General features: G+C 24.2%; 11 protein-coding genes across 11 annotated transcripts, besides 23 other annotated features; 4 read left to right on the forward strand and 7 right to left on the reverse strand.

Annotated features, from left to right (window-relative positions):
- Nucleotides 1–53: 53 nt before the first annotated feature.
- EDI_336170 (soluble nsf attacment protein, putative) lies at nt 54–860 on the reverse strand (the record flags this gene model as incomplete). Its single annotated transcript, XM_001740743.1, has 1 exon — nt 54–860. The coding sequence occupies one exon, from the start codon at nt 858–860 to the stop codon at nt 54–56; it is 807 nt and encodes a 268-aa protein (XP_001740795.1).
- A 15-nt stretch (nt 861–875) lies between these two features.
- Nucleotides 876–932: a sequence feature (AT_rich).
- A 188-nt stretch (nt 933–1,120) lies between these two features.
- EDI_336180 (uncharacterized protein) lies at nt 1,121–1,845 on the forward strand (the record flags this gene model as incomplete). Its single annotated transcript, XM_001740744.1, has 2 exons — nt 1,121–1,593; nt 1,644–1,845. The coding sequence occupies 2 exons, from the start codon at nt 1,121–1,123 to the stop codon at nt 1,843–1,845; spliced, it is 675 nt and encodes a 224-aa protein (XP_001740796.1).
- A 54-nt stretch (nt 1,846–1,899) lies between these two features.
- EDI_336190 (protein transport protein SEC24, putative) lies at nt 1,900–3,915 on the reverse strand (the record flags this gene model as incomplete). The annotated part of the gene is made up of 2 exons (XM_001740745.1): nt 1,900–3,715; nt 3,764–3,915. The coding sequence occupies 2 exons, from the start codon at nt 3,913–3,915 to the stop codon at nt 1,900–1,902; spliced, it is 1,968 nt and encodes a 655-aa protein (XP_001740797.1).
- Nucleotides 3,033–3,061: a sequence feature (AT_rich).
- Nucleotides 3,211–3,286: a sequence feature (AT_rich).
- Nucleotides 3,352–3,430: a microsatellite.
- Nucleotides 3,717–3,758: a sequence feature (AT_rich).
- Nucleotides 3,916–3,953: 38 nt separating the features above from the next.
- Nucleotides 3,954–4,020: a sequence feature (AT_rich).
- A 56-nt stretch (nt 4,021–4,076) lies between these two features.
- On the reverse strand, nt 4,077–4,883 carry EDI_336200 (uncharacterized protein; the record flags this gene model as incomplete). Its single annotated transcript, XM_001740746.1, has 1 exon — nt 4,077–4,883. One exon carries the CDS (start codon nt 4,881–4,883, stop codon nt 4,077–4,079), a length of 807 nt encoding a protein of 268 aa, XP_001740798.1.
- A 33-nt stretch (nt 4,884–4,916) lies between these two features.
- Nucleotides 4,917–4,953: a sequence feature (AT_rich).
- Nucleotides 4,954–5,039: 86 nt separating this feature from the next.
- Nucleotides 5,040–5,156: a sequence feature (AT_rich).
- A 32-nt stretch (nt 5,157–5,188) lies between these two features.
- On the reverse strand, nt 5,189–6,033 carry EDI_336210 (uncharacterized protein; the record flags this gene model as incomplete). Its single annotated transcript, XM_001740747.1, has 2 exons — nt 5,189–5,841; nt 5,895–6,033. 2 exons carry the CDS (start codon nt 6,031–6,033, stop codon nt 5,189–5,191), a joined length of 792 nt encoding a protein of 263 aa, XP_001740799.1.
- A 25-nt stretch (nt 6,034–6,058) lies between these two features.
- Nucleotides 6,059–6,136: a sequence feature (AT_rich).
- Nucleotides 6,137–6,212: 76 nt separating this feature from the next.
- Nucleotides 6,213–6,373: a microsatellite.
- EDI_336220 (uncharacterized protein) lies at nt 6,342–7,952 on the reverse strand (the record flags this gene model as incomplete). The annotated part of the gene is made up of 1 exon (XM_001740748.1): nt 6,342–7,952. One exon carries the CDS (start codon nt 7,950–7,952, stop codon nt 6,342–6,344), a length of 1,611 nt encoding a protein of 536 aa, XP_001740800.1.
- Nucleotides 7,722–7,782: a sequence feature (AT_rich).
- Nucleotides 7,858–7,906: a sequence feature (AT_rich).
- Nucleotides 7,953–8,248: 296 nt separating the features above from the next.
- Nucleotides 8,249–8,315: a microsatellite.
- Nucleotides 8,316–8,323: 8 nt separating this feature from the next.
- Nucleotides 8,324–8,475: a sequence feature (AT_rich).
- Nucleotides 8,476–8,534: a microsatellite.
- A 35-nt stretch (nt 8,535–8,569) lies between these two features.
- Nucleotides 8,570–10,216, forward strand: EDI_336230 (uncharacterized protein; the record flags this gene model as incomplete). The annotated part of the gene is made up of 1 exon (XM_001740749.1): nt 8,570–10,216. The coding sequence occupies one exon, from the start codon at nt 8,570–8,572 to the stop codon at nt 10,214–10,216; it is 1,647 nt and encodes a 548-aa protein (XP_001740801.1).
- Nucleotides 10,200–10,250: a sequence feature (AT_rich).
- EDI_336240 (serine-threonine protein kinase, putative) lies at nt 10,246–13,359 on the reverse strand (the record flags this gene model as incomplete). Its single annotated transcript, XM_001740750.1, has 1 exon — nt 10,246–13,359. One exon carries the CDS (start codon nt 13,357–13,359, stop codon nt 10,246–10,248), a length of 3,114 nt encoding a protein of 1,037 aa, XP_001740802.1.
- Nucleotides 11,186–11,218: a sequence feature (AT_rich).
- A 114-nt stretch (nt 13,360–13,473) lies between the features above and the next one.
- Nucleotides 13,474–13,532: a sequence feature (AT_rich).
- Nucleotides 13,533–13,760: 228 nt separating this feature from the next.
- Nucleotides 13,761–13,801: a sequence feature (AT_rich).
- Nucleotides 13,802–14,575: 774 nt separating this feature from the next.
- Nucleotides 14,576–14,631: a sequence feature (AT_rich).
- Nucleotides 14,632–14,729: 98 nt separating this feature from the next.
- On the forward strand, nt 14,730–15,041 carry EDI_336250 (uncharacterized protein; the record flags this gene model as incomplete). Its single annotated transcript, XM_001740751.1, has 1 exon — nt 14,730–15,041. One exon carries the CDS (start codon nt 14,730–14,732, stop codon nt 15,039–15,041), a length of 312 nt encoding a protein of 103 aa, XP_001740803.1.
- Nucleotides 14,838–14,922: a microsatellite.
- A 139-nt stretch (nt 15,042–15,180) lies between the features above and the next one.
- Nucleotides 15,181–15,253: a sequence feature (AT_rich).
- A 130-nt stretch (nt 15,254–15,383) lies between these two features.
- EDI_336260 (uncharacterized protein) lies at nt 15,384–16,492 on the forward strand (the record flags this gene model as incomplete). The annotated part of the gene is made up of 3 exons (XM_001740752.1): nt 15,384–15,723; nt 15,772–16,133; nt 16,196–16,492. 3 exons carry the CDS (start codon nt 15,384–15,386, stop codon nt 16,490–16,492), a joined length of 999 nt encoding a protein of 332 aa, XP_001740804.1.
- Nucleotides 15,733–15,763: a sequence feature (AT_rich).
- Nucleotides 16,493–16,519: 27 nt separating the features above from the next.
- On the reverse strand, nt 16,520–17,485 carry EDI_336270 (uncharacterized protein; the record flags this gene model as incomplete). The annotated part of the gene is made up of 1 exon (XM_001740753.1): nt 16,520–17,485. The coding sequence occupies one exon, from the start codon at nt 17,483–17,485 to the stop codon at nt 16,520–16,522; it is 966 nt and encodes a 321-aa protein (XP_001740805.1).
- Between the last annotated feature and the right edge of the window lie 33 nt (nt 17,486–17,518).

Below are 17,518 nucleotides of genomic sequence, written 5' to 3' on the forward strand. Positions count from 1 at the left end.
CATTATCCTCTAATTTTTGTTTAAAGATATCAAACATTTGTTTTCTAAATTCATCAACTTAGTTTCATTTGAGCATATCCACCTATAATTCCTTTAAATTTCTCTGCATCCATTTGTTTAACTGATTCAATAATATCACTCATAGTCTTATAATCCCTTTCTGAAGAAATTGATGGGTCAATTGTTTTATATTTTTCAACTGATTTTTCTGCTCCAATTTCATCATCATTAGCAATTTGGCAGATAATAGCATTAACAAAATGTTCTTTTGCTCCAAATCGAAGTGCTCCTGAATTAAGTGCATCCATCCCTATCTTATCAAATGTTTCATATGCATTCAATAACTGTCCACTCAATGCATCAAGTTTAGCTGCTGAAATTTTAAATGGTAATGCAGATGCTGGTCTATTATCCATTTCATAATGCCCAGCTGCTGTTTTATATGCTTCAGAAGCTTTATCATATTTCTTCATACTTTCATATAACTTTGCAATCTCTTGCTCTGTTTTTGCTGCTTGTGAAAATGATCCATTAGTTATATAATTCTCAACAACATTTTCAAGTGGTGCAATTGCGTCTTCTGGATGTGCTCCTTTAGATAAACATAAAGCTTTATTTAATGCTGCTTTATTTGCACTTGAATTATCTCCTAATTTTGTTGATAATAAATATGCACGGTCATATGCCTCTGCTGCTCTATCATATTCTTCACTAGCTTTAAATAAATTAGCAGCCTTATTGAATAATTCAGCTGCATCTGTCATATTCGCTTCCTTATTGAAGAACGACCATTTATTTTGGAGGGTGTTTGCTTCTGCAAACATTTGTTCTGCTTTATGGTTTCTTCCTGATAATGACATGATTTGTTCTTTTTCTTTTATTTTTTGTTTTTAAATAACAATCTTAGTTTTTAAAATTGTTTTTTTTTATTTGTTGTATTCTGTTGTGGTTGTTTTGTGATTTTCCATGTTCTTGAGGAAGATAATAGAGTAAAGAATAACAATATTATAAAAGTTATTTAAAGAAGGTTGATGTACTTTTTTTTGGAATCATATTTTTATTTTTCTATTACCTAAAAATAAATCAAGTGTCACAAAAAAAACTTAAAAAGACATTAGCGATGATTGTGTTTTTTGCACTTCTTTGTTTCGTTCATGCGGCATCTGATGATAATGAAAATTCGTTCGATGCTATTAATGAAAGAATTAAAAATGATTCATACAAAATTGATGGATCACTTCATAGTGGGATTTTAGTATTGTTTTACAGTGATTCAGGTAATGAAACTCAACCATTTGCTGGAAGGTCTTTTGTAATTCCAACTGATGTAATGACGAAATTAAAAATCAATAATTTCTATGATTTAATAGGGAACAAGACAAACAGTGACATTTATTGTAGAGTGCTTGTAAATTATAGATATTCTGAACCACAGCTTGTATATTCAGCAGGTCAAATACCAAAATTAATTTCAATACAAGTGAATCTTGATGATGATTCACATATTGAATCAGTTGATTGGGATACAGATTGTAATGATTGTGCTAGTAGTGATTGTTTAGCAGCTTTTTGTGCATTTAAAATTACTGAGTAGTTTGTTAAAAAAAAGATTTATAGTGAGGGAATAAAATTTATAAATTTAGTGATGGAACGACTTGTGCAGAAGCAAGAAAAAGTAACAAAGAAGCATGTGGGTTAATTCTTTTTGTTGGATGGAAAGGACAAGCTAAAGCACGGTATTTAAAGTCATATTTAAATTTACCATCACATTTCTCTAAATATTCATTAAAAGGACAATTTTTAGATTCAGCTGCGGAATTTGAACAGAATTGGTTAAGTTTCTAAGTAAAAATTAAATTAAATGTTTAGAAACGATTATTTGTTTAATGTTGTTCTATTTTAAAGGAATTGACGATATTTTGAATCATCAAAAATAAAACAATGAGATATTTTTTGTTGGAATTGTGTTGATCCATAAAGCATAAAAACAACACTAAACATTTTATTCATGTCTTTAATTTTTTTGATTGCATCTTTTATTAAACATGTATTCCAATCTATAATAGATTCTACTTCATTTAAAGAAGAAACACATAAGTATTGTTGAAGATTTATTGGTTCAATATCTTGAGGTACAATGACAAATATTTGGTTTGTAACTAATATAAAAATATCTTTTGTAATTAATGAAGAAGATAATTGAATTTGTTGAATATCATCAAAAGCAATAACTTTATATAACAATGGAACAAATTCAGATAATAATGAAAGTGAAAATGTTTGTAAATGATATAATAATTCATAACGAGAATCAATGGATAATTGTTTATTATTAAAGAGTTCATGTTGACTCATTCCATACAAATAAATAGGAAGAAATGATCTTTGTGCAATAAGATTTTTATAAGTTATTAAAGAATTCATTGTTTTAGAGATTGATTGATTTAAAGTATATTGTTGAGCTTGAATTAATGTTTGAGATAATAAAGCATTAATAGTAGGTTGAAGATTAATATTTATCATAAAATCTTGAATATTAGAAGATACATTTAATCCAATATTAAAAACACGTGTTCTTTTAGAACCATTAATAGAAGTATAGGATAATCCGAATTGAAAAAGAGCTTTAGAATATTTAATTTCACCATTTATTGAAAGATGAAAAATAAATGTTGAATCTTTTCTAAGTACAGGTATTGTATAATTTGTAATTGTTTTTTGAAAATAATGACCATTTACATAATCTACATTAATAAAATTAGGTTTTCTTAATCTAATTGCACAATCAAATGCAAATGGTGTTAAATTAGATAAATCTATTATTATATTTTGTAATGGTGTTGTATTTGGTTGATAAACTTTTAATACTCCATTTGTAAGATGACAAGATTCTGAAATAGTTGGAACATTTAAATCTTCATTCTCAAATAAGAACATATGAACAACAGTATTAACTTCAGAACAATGTAATGCTATCTTTTGATAGAAATCATTAGAATGATCAGGTTGTAATAATATAGGTTCTTTTGTTGAATTAAAATAATTTGTATTTAATTTATTTGATAAAACTCCTTTTCCTAATCCACATTTTGTTCCACATACAGAAATAATAGTACCACCATGTGAATTTAATAAATCATTTGCTAATTCAAGACATGTACCAAAACAACATCCTCTTGAATTATTTTCTGTTAATTCTTTCATTTGTTCAATATTTAATAAAGAATCAAATAATTCATTAATATATTGTTTATTATCTGAATTAATAAATATTGATTTATAATAAGGAATTGTATATTGACTAATTTTATCATCAATAATAGGAAAGTTCAATTGTTTTGTAATATTTCCAATTTGATATAATGTAATAGTAGTATTATATGTAATAATACAAATATAATGATATAAAGAAATAAAATTATTAATATAACTTTTTAATGAAATAATCATATTCTTATAATCCTTTGTTTGAATAAAATTATAAGAAGTATCAATCATAATAATTGTTTGATAAATTTTGTTCATTGATTTCTGATATTCAAAGTCATAAACATCATTAGTTAATTCAGGAAATGAATTAATACCATCTCGTTCCATAAATTTATATCTCAAATAAAACTTTTCATTATTATGACGACAATATCCACAAATATATTTTCCTCCTAATCTAATCCAATTCATTTCTTTACTCATAAATGCTCTACAATATGCACATCTTATTATTTAATATTATTACTTTATATTTAAAATAATTAAAACAAACCGTGGCATATCTGAAACAGTATTTACTTGAATATTAGGTACTACTTTTTCAGCAAAAGGTGTTATTTGTAATATTAATGGAATTGAATACTTCTTTAACATTGAATCATTATCAGGAAGAACAGTAGAATTAAATGCTACAAATTCTGACATTTCAATGTTATTGTTTGTTTATATTTTTTTAGTTCTTCTTTAAAAAAAAAAAAAAATAATTTTATTATATTTCGTTATATATAACATTTATATAATTTATAAAAAGAAAGGAAAAGATGGAATAGAAGATAAATAGAATAAAAACATAAAATTAAGAATAATTAATAATGAATTAACGATTTCCGATAAATATAAAAAGATAAAAAACCATTTGCTAGTGAAATTAAATGACACAAAGTTATATCTAATCCTTTTGAAGGAGTTGTAATATGAAAAAACATAAAATATAAAACATTAACCATCATACAAGTATTAAACCAAGGACGACAATAATATTCAATAGAATCTATAATAAAAATAGATATATAAGCAAGTAATACACCATAAAATGATTGTTGATGAGAATGATTTCCATTTTCTAACATATCATTTGATGTCAATATAGAAGAAACAACATATAAAATTAATAAATGATACATAGCAAAATGATAACTACAATTTATTCCAAATAATAATTTTTCACAACATCTACTAAATCTACATGAAAATGGTCCAATACTTTGATAATAAAGGGATAAAGGTGTTGGTGGATATTGAGGGAATGTAGTAATATAACTAATAGGACGAATATCTGTTTCTATTGAATCTGAAGATGATAATAAATGAGAAAAAACAAGAAAGAAAAAAGTTGTAGCAAAAGAAAATGATGAAATACTTTTATAATTTGAATGAAAAGATTGACACATTGGATCTTTGAGAATTTCTGATAATTTTTTAATACAAATTTTACAAAGATAATAAAAGACAATATAATTAATGAGAATTGATAATTTTGGTAATAAAAGTTTTAAATGTTCTTTTTCTGAATGTATAATTGATAAAATAGAAAGTAATATTGCTGAGATAATTGAAACATTTTGTGGATCCATTACAGATTTTTTAGTTAATGAAAATAATCTATTTCCCATTGATATTGTAAATTCATTATTAAACATAGATACAATTAATGTAATAACATAATATAATAAATATATAATTGGTAAATTTGATAATACAAAACAAACAAAATATCTAAGAGGAGTTATTCCATTAGGTGAAAAAGAGATTTTCTTTTTTATAGAATCATAATAAATATTCATTAAATAAAAATATTAAGTTTATTCTTATATATAATTTTTTTTTTTGTATTAACTTAATTAATAAAATAATTAAAAAAACAAAAAAAAATTTTAAATAAATAACAAAAATCAGATGAAGTGAAGAAAGAAATTATTTAAGCATAACTGTCAACAATTTTACCTTCAAGTTCAGCTCGTAACTTTTTAATTTCAGTATCTTTCTGAATCATTTCATAATTCATTTTTTGGATAATAGCATCTTTTTGTTTTGCTTCATTAACTAAAGTATCGTTTTCATTTTGTGATTTTTGAACTTCAGAATTTCTTACATTAATTTTTTGTTGAACTTCTTTAATTTCAGCTTCAAGTTTTTGTTTTTCTTGTTGGAATTCTTCTTCAACTTTAAGAAGTTCTTCTTTATTCTTTGATTGAGCTTTTAATTGATCAACTTCATTAGTCAATTGTTCTTTTTCTTTTGTGAGTTCTTCTACTTGAAGTTCTAATGGTTTCTGAGCTTCTTCTAAGATTTGGTTAAATTCATCTTCTTGACTAGATTGAATTTTGTTATACATTGCTTTTAATTGAGCATTATCATCTTTTTGTAGTTTAACTTGATTCTTTAAAATGATTGTACGTTCAGCTAATTGTCGTTGTGTTAATTCATACATTTGTTGAAGATCAGGAATGGATTTTTCTTGTTCTTCAATTTGTTGCATTAATTTAGCTGTTTCAGTCTTAGCATTCTCACACATTTGAGTAACAGTTTTAGTATTTTCATTTATTTTTGTGTTTAATTCAGCAACACTCTCTAAAAATAAATATTCAATAGTAAAAAAAAAGTAATTTTCTCTTTTAACAAACTTGGTGTTGTTGATTGAATAACTTCATAAATAATTTGATATGAATTACGTAAAATGTGATATGCCATATTAAGATCATTCCTATTTAATGCAAGTATAAATTCATCATTATAAAATATTGGTTGATCCATTTGACTCATATCTTTCAATTTTAAGTTTCAACTCTTTTTTATTTGTTTTTTTTTAATTTTTCTTATTTTTATAAAACAAATTATATTATTATAGAAAATTTAAAAATAAAATGAATCAGAACCCTTTATCCTCATATTTATTCAGTATGAAACTGCGAACAGGGAGACTGCCAAGTCTAGTCATCATCTTCATTTATTTTTTTATTCATTTTCTTATTAATTAATTTTTTTTATTATTTTTTAAATTATGGGTTTATTTCATTATATAATTAAAATATTTAATTATTCTTTCTATTTATTTCTTTTGAATATTTTCCTTACATTTTATTTATTTTCTTTTTGTTAATTTTACGACTTAACCTTGACCATTTGTATATTTCTTCTATAGATTCTGGTAATTGTGGTGATGGTGTATGTTCATTTCTTAGTTCTTCATACTCTTCTACAGTAGGTGTTAATAATACTTTTTTTAAAATCATTTGTTCCAAAGGGGTTGTATCATTAGTTGATAGAACGTCATATGGTTTTTGAATACTTTCTTTTAACTTTCTTTCTTGTTCTTTCCATTCACAGTGTTTGAAAATCATCATTGGTTCTTCTTTAGAAAATACACCTTCAACATTAATCCAACCATGTTGTTTAATAGAATTAAAATGAAAATGATAATCTTGTAAAATTGAAGTAATTTCATCTCCATACAATAATACCATTCCATTATTTGGTAAAATATCACTAAATTCTTCTAAACTAGAAGCACCACTTCCAATTATTGTTTCAATTTCACTAAGTTTTAGAATTTCATTTACACTAATATTTTGGTTTTTTGCTGTTGTTTCTCTCCATTCACATAATTGATTAAATGCCTTAAATTGTTCTTTGGAATACTTTCTATAAGACGCTCTCTTTTTAATAATTCGTTTCAATTCATATTTTCTTCCACCTGGTAATATTTCTTTATCACTTTCCATAAATACATCATGAAGAAGATGTTGTTCTATTAATTTATTTCGTATTTTAATAGAGAAATTAAGAAGTTGTAATGTATCTAATCCAAACCAACAAATAATATATTTTGAATAAGGTCTAATCATCCATTCATCATTTGTTTCGGGAATTCTATTTGTCATTGTTTTAAATAAATCAGAATAATTATAACAAATATTCATTTTTTGACAAGCTACATCTAATAAAAATACATTATTTGTTGTTATTTTAAATTGATAATATAATGTTCTAATTCCAAAAGCTTTATAACATACTTTTTCAATAGAAGTACTTTCAAAAAGAATAGAGATTATCTCAAAAGATTCTTTTAATTTTAAAATATCTAGAACATAAACAAAATTACTAAAAGCAATAAAAAGAATACAAAGATATCCTCTATAATTGTTTCTTTTATCAATACCAAATGAAAGAGAAACTTGATGATATTGCATAACTTTTTCCATAAATAATTTTAATTCTTCTTTAGTAGAAACTTCAATAAGATTCATATCTTCTATCTTTGGTAAATTTTGATTATCTTGAAATTGGTATTGCCAAACTTGTTTTGTATCATCTCCAAAGAATAAAATAGGAGATTCAATTTCATAAGTATTATTTTCAATTTCAATAGGAAGTAAAGCATTTTTTGAGTTAATTCTATGATCAAGAGATTCTAATGAATTAACAGAAAGATTAACTTTTGGAGAAACAAGAATTTTAGATAAATTTTGTTTTTCATTAATATATTTATTATATTGAAGAATAATATTATTTGAAAGTTCAAGTATTCTTTTTGGATTTGTAAGAATAAGTTCAGGATCACCAAAATATCCTAAATCAGTAAGTATCTTTTTAATTAAAAGAATTAAATGATTTTTTGATTCTTTATTATTTTTTACACCTTCTTTAATAGCTTTATCAGTATCATCAAGTAATTTTTGCATTTTATGATTAAATAACTTTTCTTTTATAATTACAAAATTTTCACTTTTAGATAAATGTCTTTTCATTTAGAAAGTTAAAAAAACAAAGAATGAAGTTGAAAAAAAAATAATAATTATGTAAATCAATTCAAATTATTTACGACTACAATATTTGGTTCTGTGTAATCAAATTTAACATTTTCTGTTGTAATAAGAATGAAAGCAATTACTGAAAAGACCATCACTAACAATAAGAAGAAAAATGTAACAATATACATTGCAAGATTTTCTTTTGCAATACCAAGGAATCCCATTACTTTTGTTTTTTTTAAGTTCTTTTTTTTTTTTTCTCAGATTATATTAAATCTTTTTTTTTTTTTTTCTACTCAATGAAATAAAAATAATAAAATTAAGTTTTCTTTATTATAGTCTTAGATTTCATAAATTATTTTTTATAGAAATAATATCCTAATATATAATTATGAGAATATATAAATAAAATTATAGTTTTTATCTCATTTAACTTTAATTTAAAATTTATATTAAAGAAATAATAACAAAAAAAAAACTCAAAAAAGAAAAATGATAAAAAAAAAAGAAAAACCCTTTAAAAATAAAAAGAGACAAGATAAAATACAATGGAAGAATATAATGATGAAAATGATCCTATTGAATTAGAAATGCCAGTATATTTATGTGATAATAATGAACAAGAATTATTTCTTATGCAATATCCAACAAGATTAGCATGGAGACCATTTGATTTATCACAAGTAAAAGAAGTAAGATATAAACCAATACAAAAAGGAATTGAAATGGATGTGAAATTAGAAACAGATTTTATTGATGAAGAAAGTATTTATAAAATTACATCTCAAACATATAAAGGAACAGTTACAGAAAATAAAGCTAATTATGCTGTTGGATTTGTTAAAGAAGTTAAAAAACAACCAACATTAGTATTATTTCCAGTTTCTACTATTGCACAAATGAGACCTCAACTTCAATATATTGATGAAGATATAATTGATGAAAAACCAGAAAAAGCAGAAGGAATGACTGCAGATGGAAAAAAGAAAAAAATTGCAGTTTCTGCAGCACCAACAAAAAAACAAAAAGATTTAGAACAATTAAAAAAAGATGAAGCAGAAGAAGCTATTAAAATGAAATTAAATGATACTACTGAAAATGAAACTATTGAAGTTGTAGAAAAAATGATTAAAACATCAAAAGGGAAAATTGAATGGGAAAATGATGTTAAAGAATATATTAATAAACTTGCACCATTAATTGAACAACCTACACCTTTATTACAAAATCGAGATAGAATTATTGATACATTACGTATTGGTAAAATTATGAAATTATCAAGAATTACAGAAATATTAAAAAGTTCAGAATCAACATTAACAGGATGGTTAGCTGAATTATGTTATCTTGTTAATGGAGCATTAGTTTTAAAAGGAGAATTTATTCAAGAAATTGGAGAAAGAGAAAATTGTATTAGAGAAATTATATTATCTACACTTTCATTAAAGAAAAAAGTTAAAATGGAAGATATAGAAGAATTATGGCCAAATTATACACAAAGAATTAAAATGGTAAGAAAAGTTTTTGATAATTATTGTACAATAATTAAACCAGAATATGGAGAATATTATTGGGTTGCTAAAGTTGAAGATGAAGAAACAGAAAATGAATGGACAACATTAGCACAATCAAGTAAACAACATTGGAAAACAGTTAAAGAAGGTGTTATTAAAAGAATGAAAGAACTTGATATTGAAGGAGATGAATTTTCATTTGGAAAAATAATAATTGATAAAAAGAAAGTAATTGGATCATTAAATCAAGAAAATCAAGAACCATTATCTCAATTATTAAAAGAATTATTAATGAAAGAAGGTGCTATGAAAATTTCATCAATTATTGATGGAGTAAAAAAAGAAACTAAACGTAAAACAAGTAAATTATATAAACAAATTATTACACAAGAAATTATTGAAGCAACATTAGAACCTATTTCATATCATATTGGATCTGTTTATGTTGGAAAGAAATGTCCTAAAGATAAAAATGAAAATGTTAGAAATGCTATTCTTCAATTTGTTATTGAAAAACAAAAATTTACACAACAAGAATTAAGAACTCATTTACAATCAATAAAATTTAATGATTCTAATGAAATTATTTCATTAACTGAAATAAAACGTCATGTTAGTGAATTTATGGAAATGCATGGAAATATTTGGACAATGAAAAATGGAGATATTATTTTTAATTAATAAATAATATTAATTGAATAAATTAAATTTTAATCAAACATTACTTGTTCCATCAAGTGTTTTTTTTCTTCAATTAAATTAGATAATATTTCATTATCAACAGTATCATCTTGTGGATGAATAATATTTGGTGTTTCATTTACAATTTCTAACATCCATGTTGAAATAACTCCAAAGTTTGGTCTTTGATTTGGTTCTTGTTCCCAACATTTTATTATAACATTTTTCATTTTTGGACTTATAAAATCAGGAAATGGAAGTCTATATCCTGCAAGAACATGTGATTTAATTGAAAATAAATCTTGGAAATCACAAAATGGTTCTTCTTCACAAATTAATTCCCATGAACTTATTGCATATGAATAAACATCACTTGCATATAAATATTGATCTTCATATGTTTCTGGTGCAAGATATAATGGTGTTCCAAGTCCTTTATCAGAATTTCTTTTAATTCTTGATGTCCCAAAATCTGTTATTTTAGCAACTGAATCAGAAGATAATGATAATGAACTTAATAATATATTATCTGGTTTTAAATCAAGATGCATAATAGAATTTTCATGTAAAAAACTCATTCCTTTTGCAACATCTTTTAATATTCTCATTTTAAATTTATATGTTAATTTAATCCCTTCAGGTGGTGGTCTACAATAATGATTTAATGAATCAAACATTGCATATGGCATAATTAAACTAATTTCTGGATTATATGTTACTGATCCAATATATCCAATAATATATGGATTTCTTAATCTTTTCATTAAATTACATTCTGCTTTAATATCTTTTATCATTATTTCTCTTTCTTCTTCATCTCTAATACTCATTTTAAATCTTTTAATTGCAACAAAAATCCCTCTATAACTTCCTAAATATACTGTAGAATATGTTCCTTCTCCAATTGGTGTTTCAATCATTCTAATCTCATCTATATCAATATCTGTAGATGCTGATGCTTCTATTTTCAATATAAAATTAAATCTATATTTATTATTTTTTCCTTGTGTCATCAAATTATGTTTATCTCTATCTTCTTTTGAATATGTTTCTTCTGTTTGATTTCTAAGATTATTAAGAATATCTTCTAAATTATTTTTTCTTTGTGAAAAATAAACAGTACTTGGTATTTTCATTCCAAGAAGTTTAATAGTACAAAAAAGTGTAAGATAAATTGTAATCATACCTTTTCTTTTAGGTGTTATAATTAAATATTCAGGTTCTGTATGAAAAACATATTTAGGTGATTTCGGTAAATGAATAATAACAAGCATATATTTGTCTCTTTTGTTTTTAAACACTACTTGGTTGAAATACGTCTTTCCAATACTAATAAATTCACTATCTCCAAATGTTAAATCAACACAACTCGTTGTAAATGGTAGTTTTTTATCAACTTCAATCGGATTAATAACACTCGAATTAGATATATTTAAAAATATGTTTGGTTGTTCTACTAATAATGCCTTGGGATCAAAACTTTTCCTTTTTCTAAAGGTATTGATTATTAAAAATATCCCTATCATTAATATAAAAGCAATCCAAACACTTCCAATAATAATTAGCAATATATGCCACCAAAATATCCCAGACTCTTTACAACTTAATGGGTCATTTGGGTCAGTTGTAAACCCATCATCGCATTGACAAAAATCATTACAATGAAGTCCACCATCACACTCTTCAAATTCATTTTTTTGTTTATTGCCACAAGTTTTTAATTTACACGTCTTATGTTGAGTGGGTTCATAACCATCCGCACATTCACAATTCAACAAACAATGTTTATTATTTCTATTACAACTGCCTATACCTGAACTCAAACATTCTTTACTAACACAATAATGGTTTTGATAACTATATCCTTCTTTACACTTACAATGTTTGTCACAACCAGGAGTTCCTAAATAACAAGGATTTTCTTGGGTGGTATTAAATTCACCATCATAATAACACAATCTACTACAATCTTCAAAACCATATCCTTCATTACAAACGCACTTAAACTCAGAAATAACACACTGACCATGTCCATTATCTTGGTTACATTTATTAACACATGAGGTTTGAATTCTAAGAGTTAATGGTTCATTTTCAATTGACATAAAAAAATGTCTTAATTCTTCTTTTTCTGAGTATATTTTGAATAAAACACCATATGAAGAACCTTCAGTTGTAGTTAAACCAGCTTTTTTACCAATATGAAGTTGTTTACAAGAAAAGGTATTAATATTAATTTCTTCAACATAATGAAAAGAACTAGATAACTTAGTATCAAGAACAAGAGTATGATATGGCACTGTTTTTACTGAAAAAAATATACCTTTTCTTGTTATTGGAGAACATTTCATTTGATAAACAACAAGATCTTTTTCACCAACAACCATTGTTTGAGGTTTACCAAATGAAGTATAATTATCAATATAATCAATGTAATCAATATAGTCATTTCCATCAATAATTAATGAAGCATGAAATACGTCTGAGTTTATAGCTGCTTTTGCATTAAATGAAATAGTATAATTGACACCATTTATTAGTCCAATAAATAGAATAAATGTATTTGAGTTTAAAAGGATTGAAAATGATCCATCATTTGAAACAATTGATGAAGTTAAACAATTCATTTGTCCATTAACAATATTACTAACTTGCATTGAAACTTCTTTATTTACAATTTGTTGATTTGAATTAAGTATTTTAATATTATAAATACTCATTTGAGTACCTTCAGTAAGAGTAATCGAAGTCCACTTTCCAAAAAGATAATCATTTATTTGTGATGTATTAATACAAGGTGGAATAGAAGGAGTTACTTCAGACATATCAAATGAAAAAAATTTCTCAGAGAAGTCTAAAGTAAATTCACTAGAATTTACTGGCATTCTATTGAACTCTTTTCCTTGAATTTTATCAGAAACATCAATACATTGATCATCAATATTTAAATAAACTGGATTTGTTAATTGGTCAACGCTCTTTGATGAAATGTAATAATCACATTTTTCACAACTATCATCATTATCATCATATCCCATTTTACATGTTTTGCATACTTCAGTTTCACATTGGCCACACCCAACATTATTACAAAATGTAGAAACACATAACGTAAATGTGGTCAGCAATAGTAATGCATTCATTACCTTTTTTTTAGTTTAAAAAGTATGTTTTTTAGTGCTCTGTGGATTTTGTTTATTATCTAAAAATACTTTTCATAGCAAATAATTTTCAATGACTCTTTTATGGTTTTTTCCTTATATAATTATGTTCTTTTAAAATAAAAAAAAAAGAATTTTGTTAAGAAAAATTAATTGAGTAAATTACGCATTTTGGTTAAACAGAAGAGTTTTGAATAAAACTATATTAATTAAAAAAGACTAAAAAAAGAATTGAATTAATTCTTTTTAAGTCAATCTTAGAAGAATATCCACATCATTACTAACGAATTAATATTTCTTTTGTTTAAATTTATTGTTTTTGTCTAAACTAATAGTAATGATAATAAATTAGAAGAATTAAACTAATAGTCATAATCCAGCAGATAAATAACAAATATATTAAAATAAATAAAATTGTTATAAACAATTAACTCTCATAGTCTGCGTAATTGTATATGAACCACTATTGGTCATTAATCGTTGAACTATGGCTATTGAAAGGATTTAAAAAAGTTAATTTAAAGTAGGAAAAATTCTTCTAAAGAAATAAAAATTATATTCTATTTCAACTGAAATTTAGTGCCACACACTTTTTCAATCATTTTCATACCATCTTATTTCATAATGACAGACTATATCAATTCTATATTAGTTATATATTAATGACAACTCCTCTTACTTTCATTAGCCAACGTTTCTTACTTCAGTATTCTCCTATTTCCTTTCAACACATTTTATCAACACCTCTACTTAACCAAAATTATCCTAAATTTTTATAGGAGCCAGTGATCATCTACACTTATATATCATTTATACTTTGACGTACTTAACTTAGCACTTTATTAAATTAACTTCTCTTCCTGTTGGACTATGTTTCTATACTTTTTGATGTCCATATTCAATTCAGTTATTATCTTTAAGTCACTATATAAAACAATATTTCATTTTTAATCAAAGTTCATTTATTCTATTAATAATATCAGACACAGTATTCAATTATTAGATAAAAAAAATAAATGGTAATAAGTCTCCTTGAAATATTCAGTTTTGAGTTTACTGTTTTTTATTCTATTGATACCTAATCTTTCATTCACTACATAGTCACTTTATCACCATTCTGATTCTATACAGTATCTTAATTCATTATAGCACGATTTCAAAAAGTCTTGACTCAGTGGGTTATAAACTTTTTTTGATGTTATAAAATTACTTCATATAATATTTAATATAATTCACTATATTTTAATTATTTTTCAATGTTATTTTTGATACTTCTTGTGAATAATTTCATAATTACATTTAGAAATTGTTATTTAATAATTCTTGTTTTTCTTATATCATTCTTTTTGAAGATGAGAACAACTCCTCTTTCGATTCCTTTTTCTTTCTTTCGATCCACTGCTGTTATCACTTTAAATTTTGCTTTAACTTCTTCTATTAATTTATATACACATTTAATGCCTTTTTTCTTGTGTCTTCTTTCTTTAATCTCTTTGCTCTTTTCCTTCTTTATTCTTTCAGTCTTTAATGCTTTCTTTCCTTCTTGGTTAACATATTGTTGTGTTTCGTATGTTATTCTTTCATGTATTTTACCCCCATTATTATATATTCAACGCTCTTCTTTTCAGTCATTATTTCATTCATTATTTCTTCAGCCTTTTTGAATAAACTCAAGGTAAATAAAGTTATTAAAAATTTTGTTCAGATTTTATTGAAACAAAGAAAAGTATTAATTAGTTTTTAGTTTTAATAAGATTTGTGATTATCAATTTGTGATAAGATAAATTGGAGTGTTGATTTTTGTTAAAATTTAAAATAAAAATAGAGTAATTTATAATAATAAAAAAATTTAAAATAACAAAAAATATTTATAAAACAAAGTTATTGTTTTCTACTTTCAAAAAAGGAACAAATTAATAAAAAACAAATTATAAATGATTGGTTATCGATTTTTTGTTATAAAAAGAAATATTTAAAACGGTATAAATATCTTTAAAATAACATTTATGAAAATAGTGGAATTTCCCCTTTTTCCTGAAGTTCATCCAAGTAATTATCCACAACCATTAAGAGATTTAACACTTTATTACAAAGAAAAAAGAAATAGGTATATAGATAAGTATCACAATAAAGTAAAAAATATTGAATTACTACTAACTCAATGTGAAAAAGGTCATTTTGAAATTAAAGAATCAATAAAATATGGCACATGTAGATCATGTCATGAACATGGAATATTTGGTAAGTTGTGTGAATGTTGTAAAGAAAAAACATGTTTTAAATGTTTGAATGAAATTTCCATTGAAACTCAAAAAGAAGAAAGAGTTCAAGATAAAGAAAAAATAAGTTTGTTTGTAAAATATTTATGAATAAAAATATTTAATTACAAAATAGAAGTTATTTTATGTAAGAACTGTATGGCAGTATTTGACTCAATAAAAGAAAGTAAATTACTTATTCAAGTTCTTTCACAAAGTCATTATAATATAAAATTAAGAGATGATGTAGTTAGTGTTGCTCAAAAAACAATTGCAGTAAAAAAAATGTTAAATAATGCACATGACAAAAATGAAATAATTGAATTATGTCATAATGGTTTAAAAACAATAAAAGAAATGCAAAGGTTAATTGATAAAATAAAAATTGAAAACCATCAATTTGATTCAAAATCTGATGCAGTTATTGCATCAAATATTTTAAGAGCACTTTCTTATTTTAATGGAACATTTGGATTTTATTTAATTGGAGAAATTGAGGTTTGTTATTTTGTTATATTCTAAACATTATTTAACAATGAATTAAAATAACCACTTTATAGAAAACTGAAAAAAGAATAAACAAACCACTACCATTACCAATTATTACTTCAATAAATTGTAGTGTTATTCCAATAAATGGTGGAACAATTAAAATTAAAGGCATTGGAATTGCATCAGGAATTGAAGCATTTTGTAAACAAAAGAAAATTAAAAGTGAATTTATTAATGGTTGTTTATGTCTTTCAATTCCACAAACTACTTTTCAAGAAATTGGACAAAGTGTTGCACTAGAGTTATTTACTTTAGACAAAAGAAAGGTTCCACTTCCTGGAGATATTATTTACTGTGATTATTAACAAAAGAAAAATATGATAAATTCAAACTTAATTAAAAACTTCTTCCATCCTCATAAAGTTTCCATTGTCATTGTATGGCATCCAAAACATTTGTTTACTTCTTCCTAATGAAGAAACAACAGCACTTTTTCCTAAGAGTGGCATTAATTTATCACTTAATATAATATCAACATCAGTAATAGTTCTATAACAAAGCATTCTTATATCAATAGAATCTCTGTCTAATGTCACTTGGTTATACATTACAGAATCTATACAATTTTGTGTTTCTACTTTTAATTCAAAAATTTCATTGAGTATTTGAGGAGGAACATTAAATAATAATTGTTGAACTTTTTCAACTAATTCCATTGCTTTTCCCATAACTTTTCGAATTTTTGAATTAAATTCATAAATATTATCATTTGTAATAATAAATGGATCAGGAATTTTAATTATTCCATTCATTGGATTAATATATTCTTCAACTGTAATTTGAAAATCAGAAGGAGCTTGTAGAAGTGCAGTTGAAATTACACGTACATTTTGTAACCAACGTTTTCCAAATTCATCTTCTATTATTTCAGTTTGTAATGCATAAGTTTGAATATCTCTTAAAGAGTTTTGTGATAAAACTGTTTTGTATTGTTGATAATAATTTTTTGGTTTTGGGAGATAAAGATATAATAATGATGTTGGAATTTTAAAAAATGTAACAACAATTGGATCAAGAAAAGTCATAGTTGATGTTAATAATGAATGACAATAAAGAGTTAAATCATATCTTCGTTCTGCTAACCCTTCTTCACTGTGAACTATTAATTTACCAGGAAATTCAGGAAAATCATCTTCATCATATCTTTCACATAACGATTCAAATAATTTTAAAAAATCACTATATCTTCTTTTTCCAGCACTCCAATGAACATAACCACACCACCTTAAATCAACTTCGTAAGTATTTGCAATAGGAATTAAATTAATTTCCATATTGATATTAATTGATCTTAGCATAGTAATTATTTATTTTAAAGATCGTTTCAGATT

Source organism: Entamoeba dispar, genomic scaffold (genome assembly GCF_000209125.1).
Source record: "Entamoeba dispar SAW760 scf_1105229463199 genomic scaffold, whole genome shotgun sequence".
Classification (NCBI taxonomy): domain Eukaryota; phylum Evosea; order Mastigamoebida; family Endamoebidae; genus Entamoeba; species Entamoeba dispar.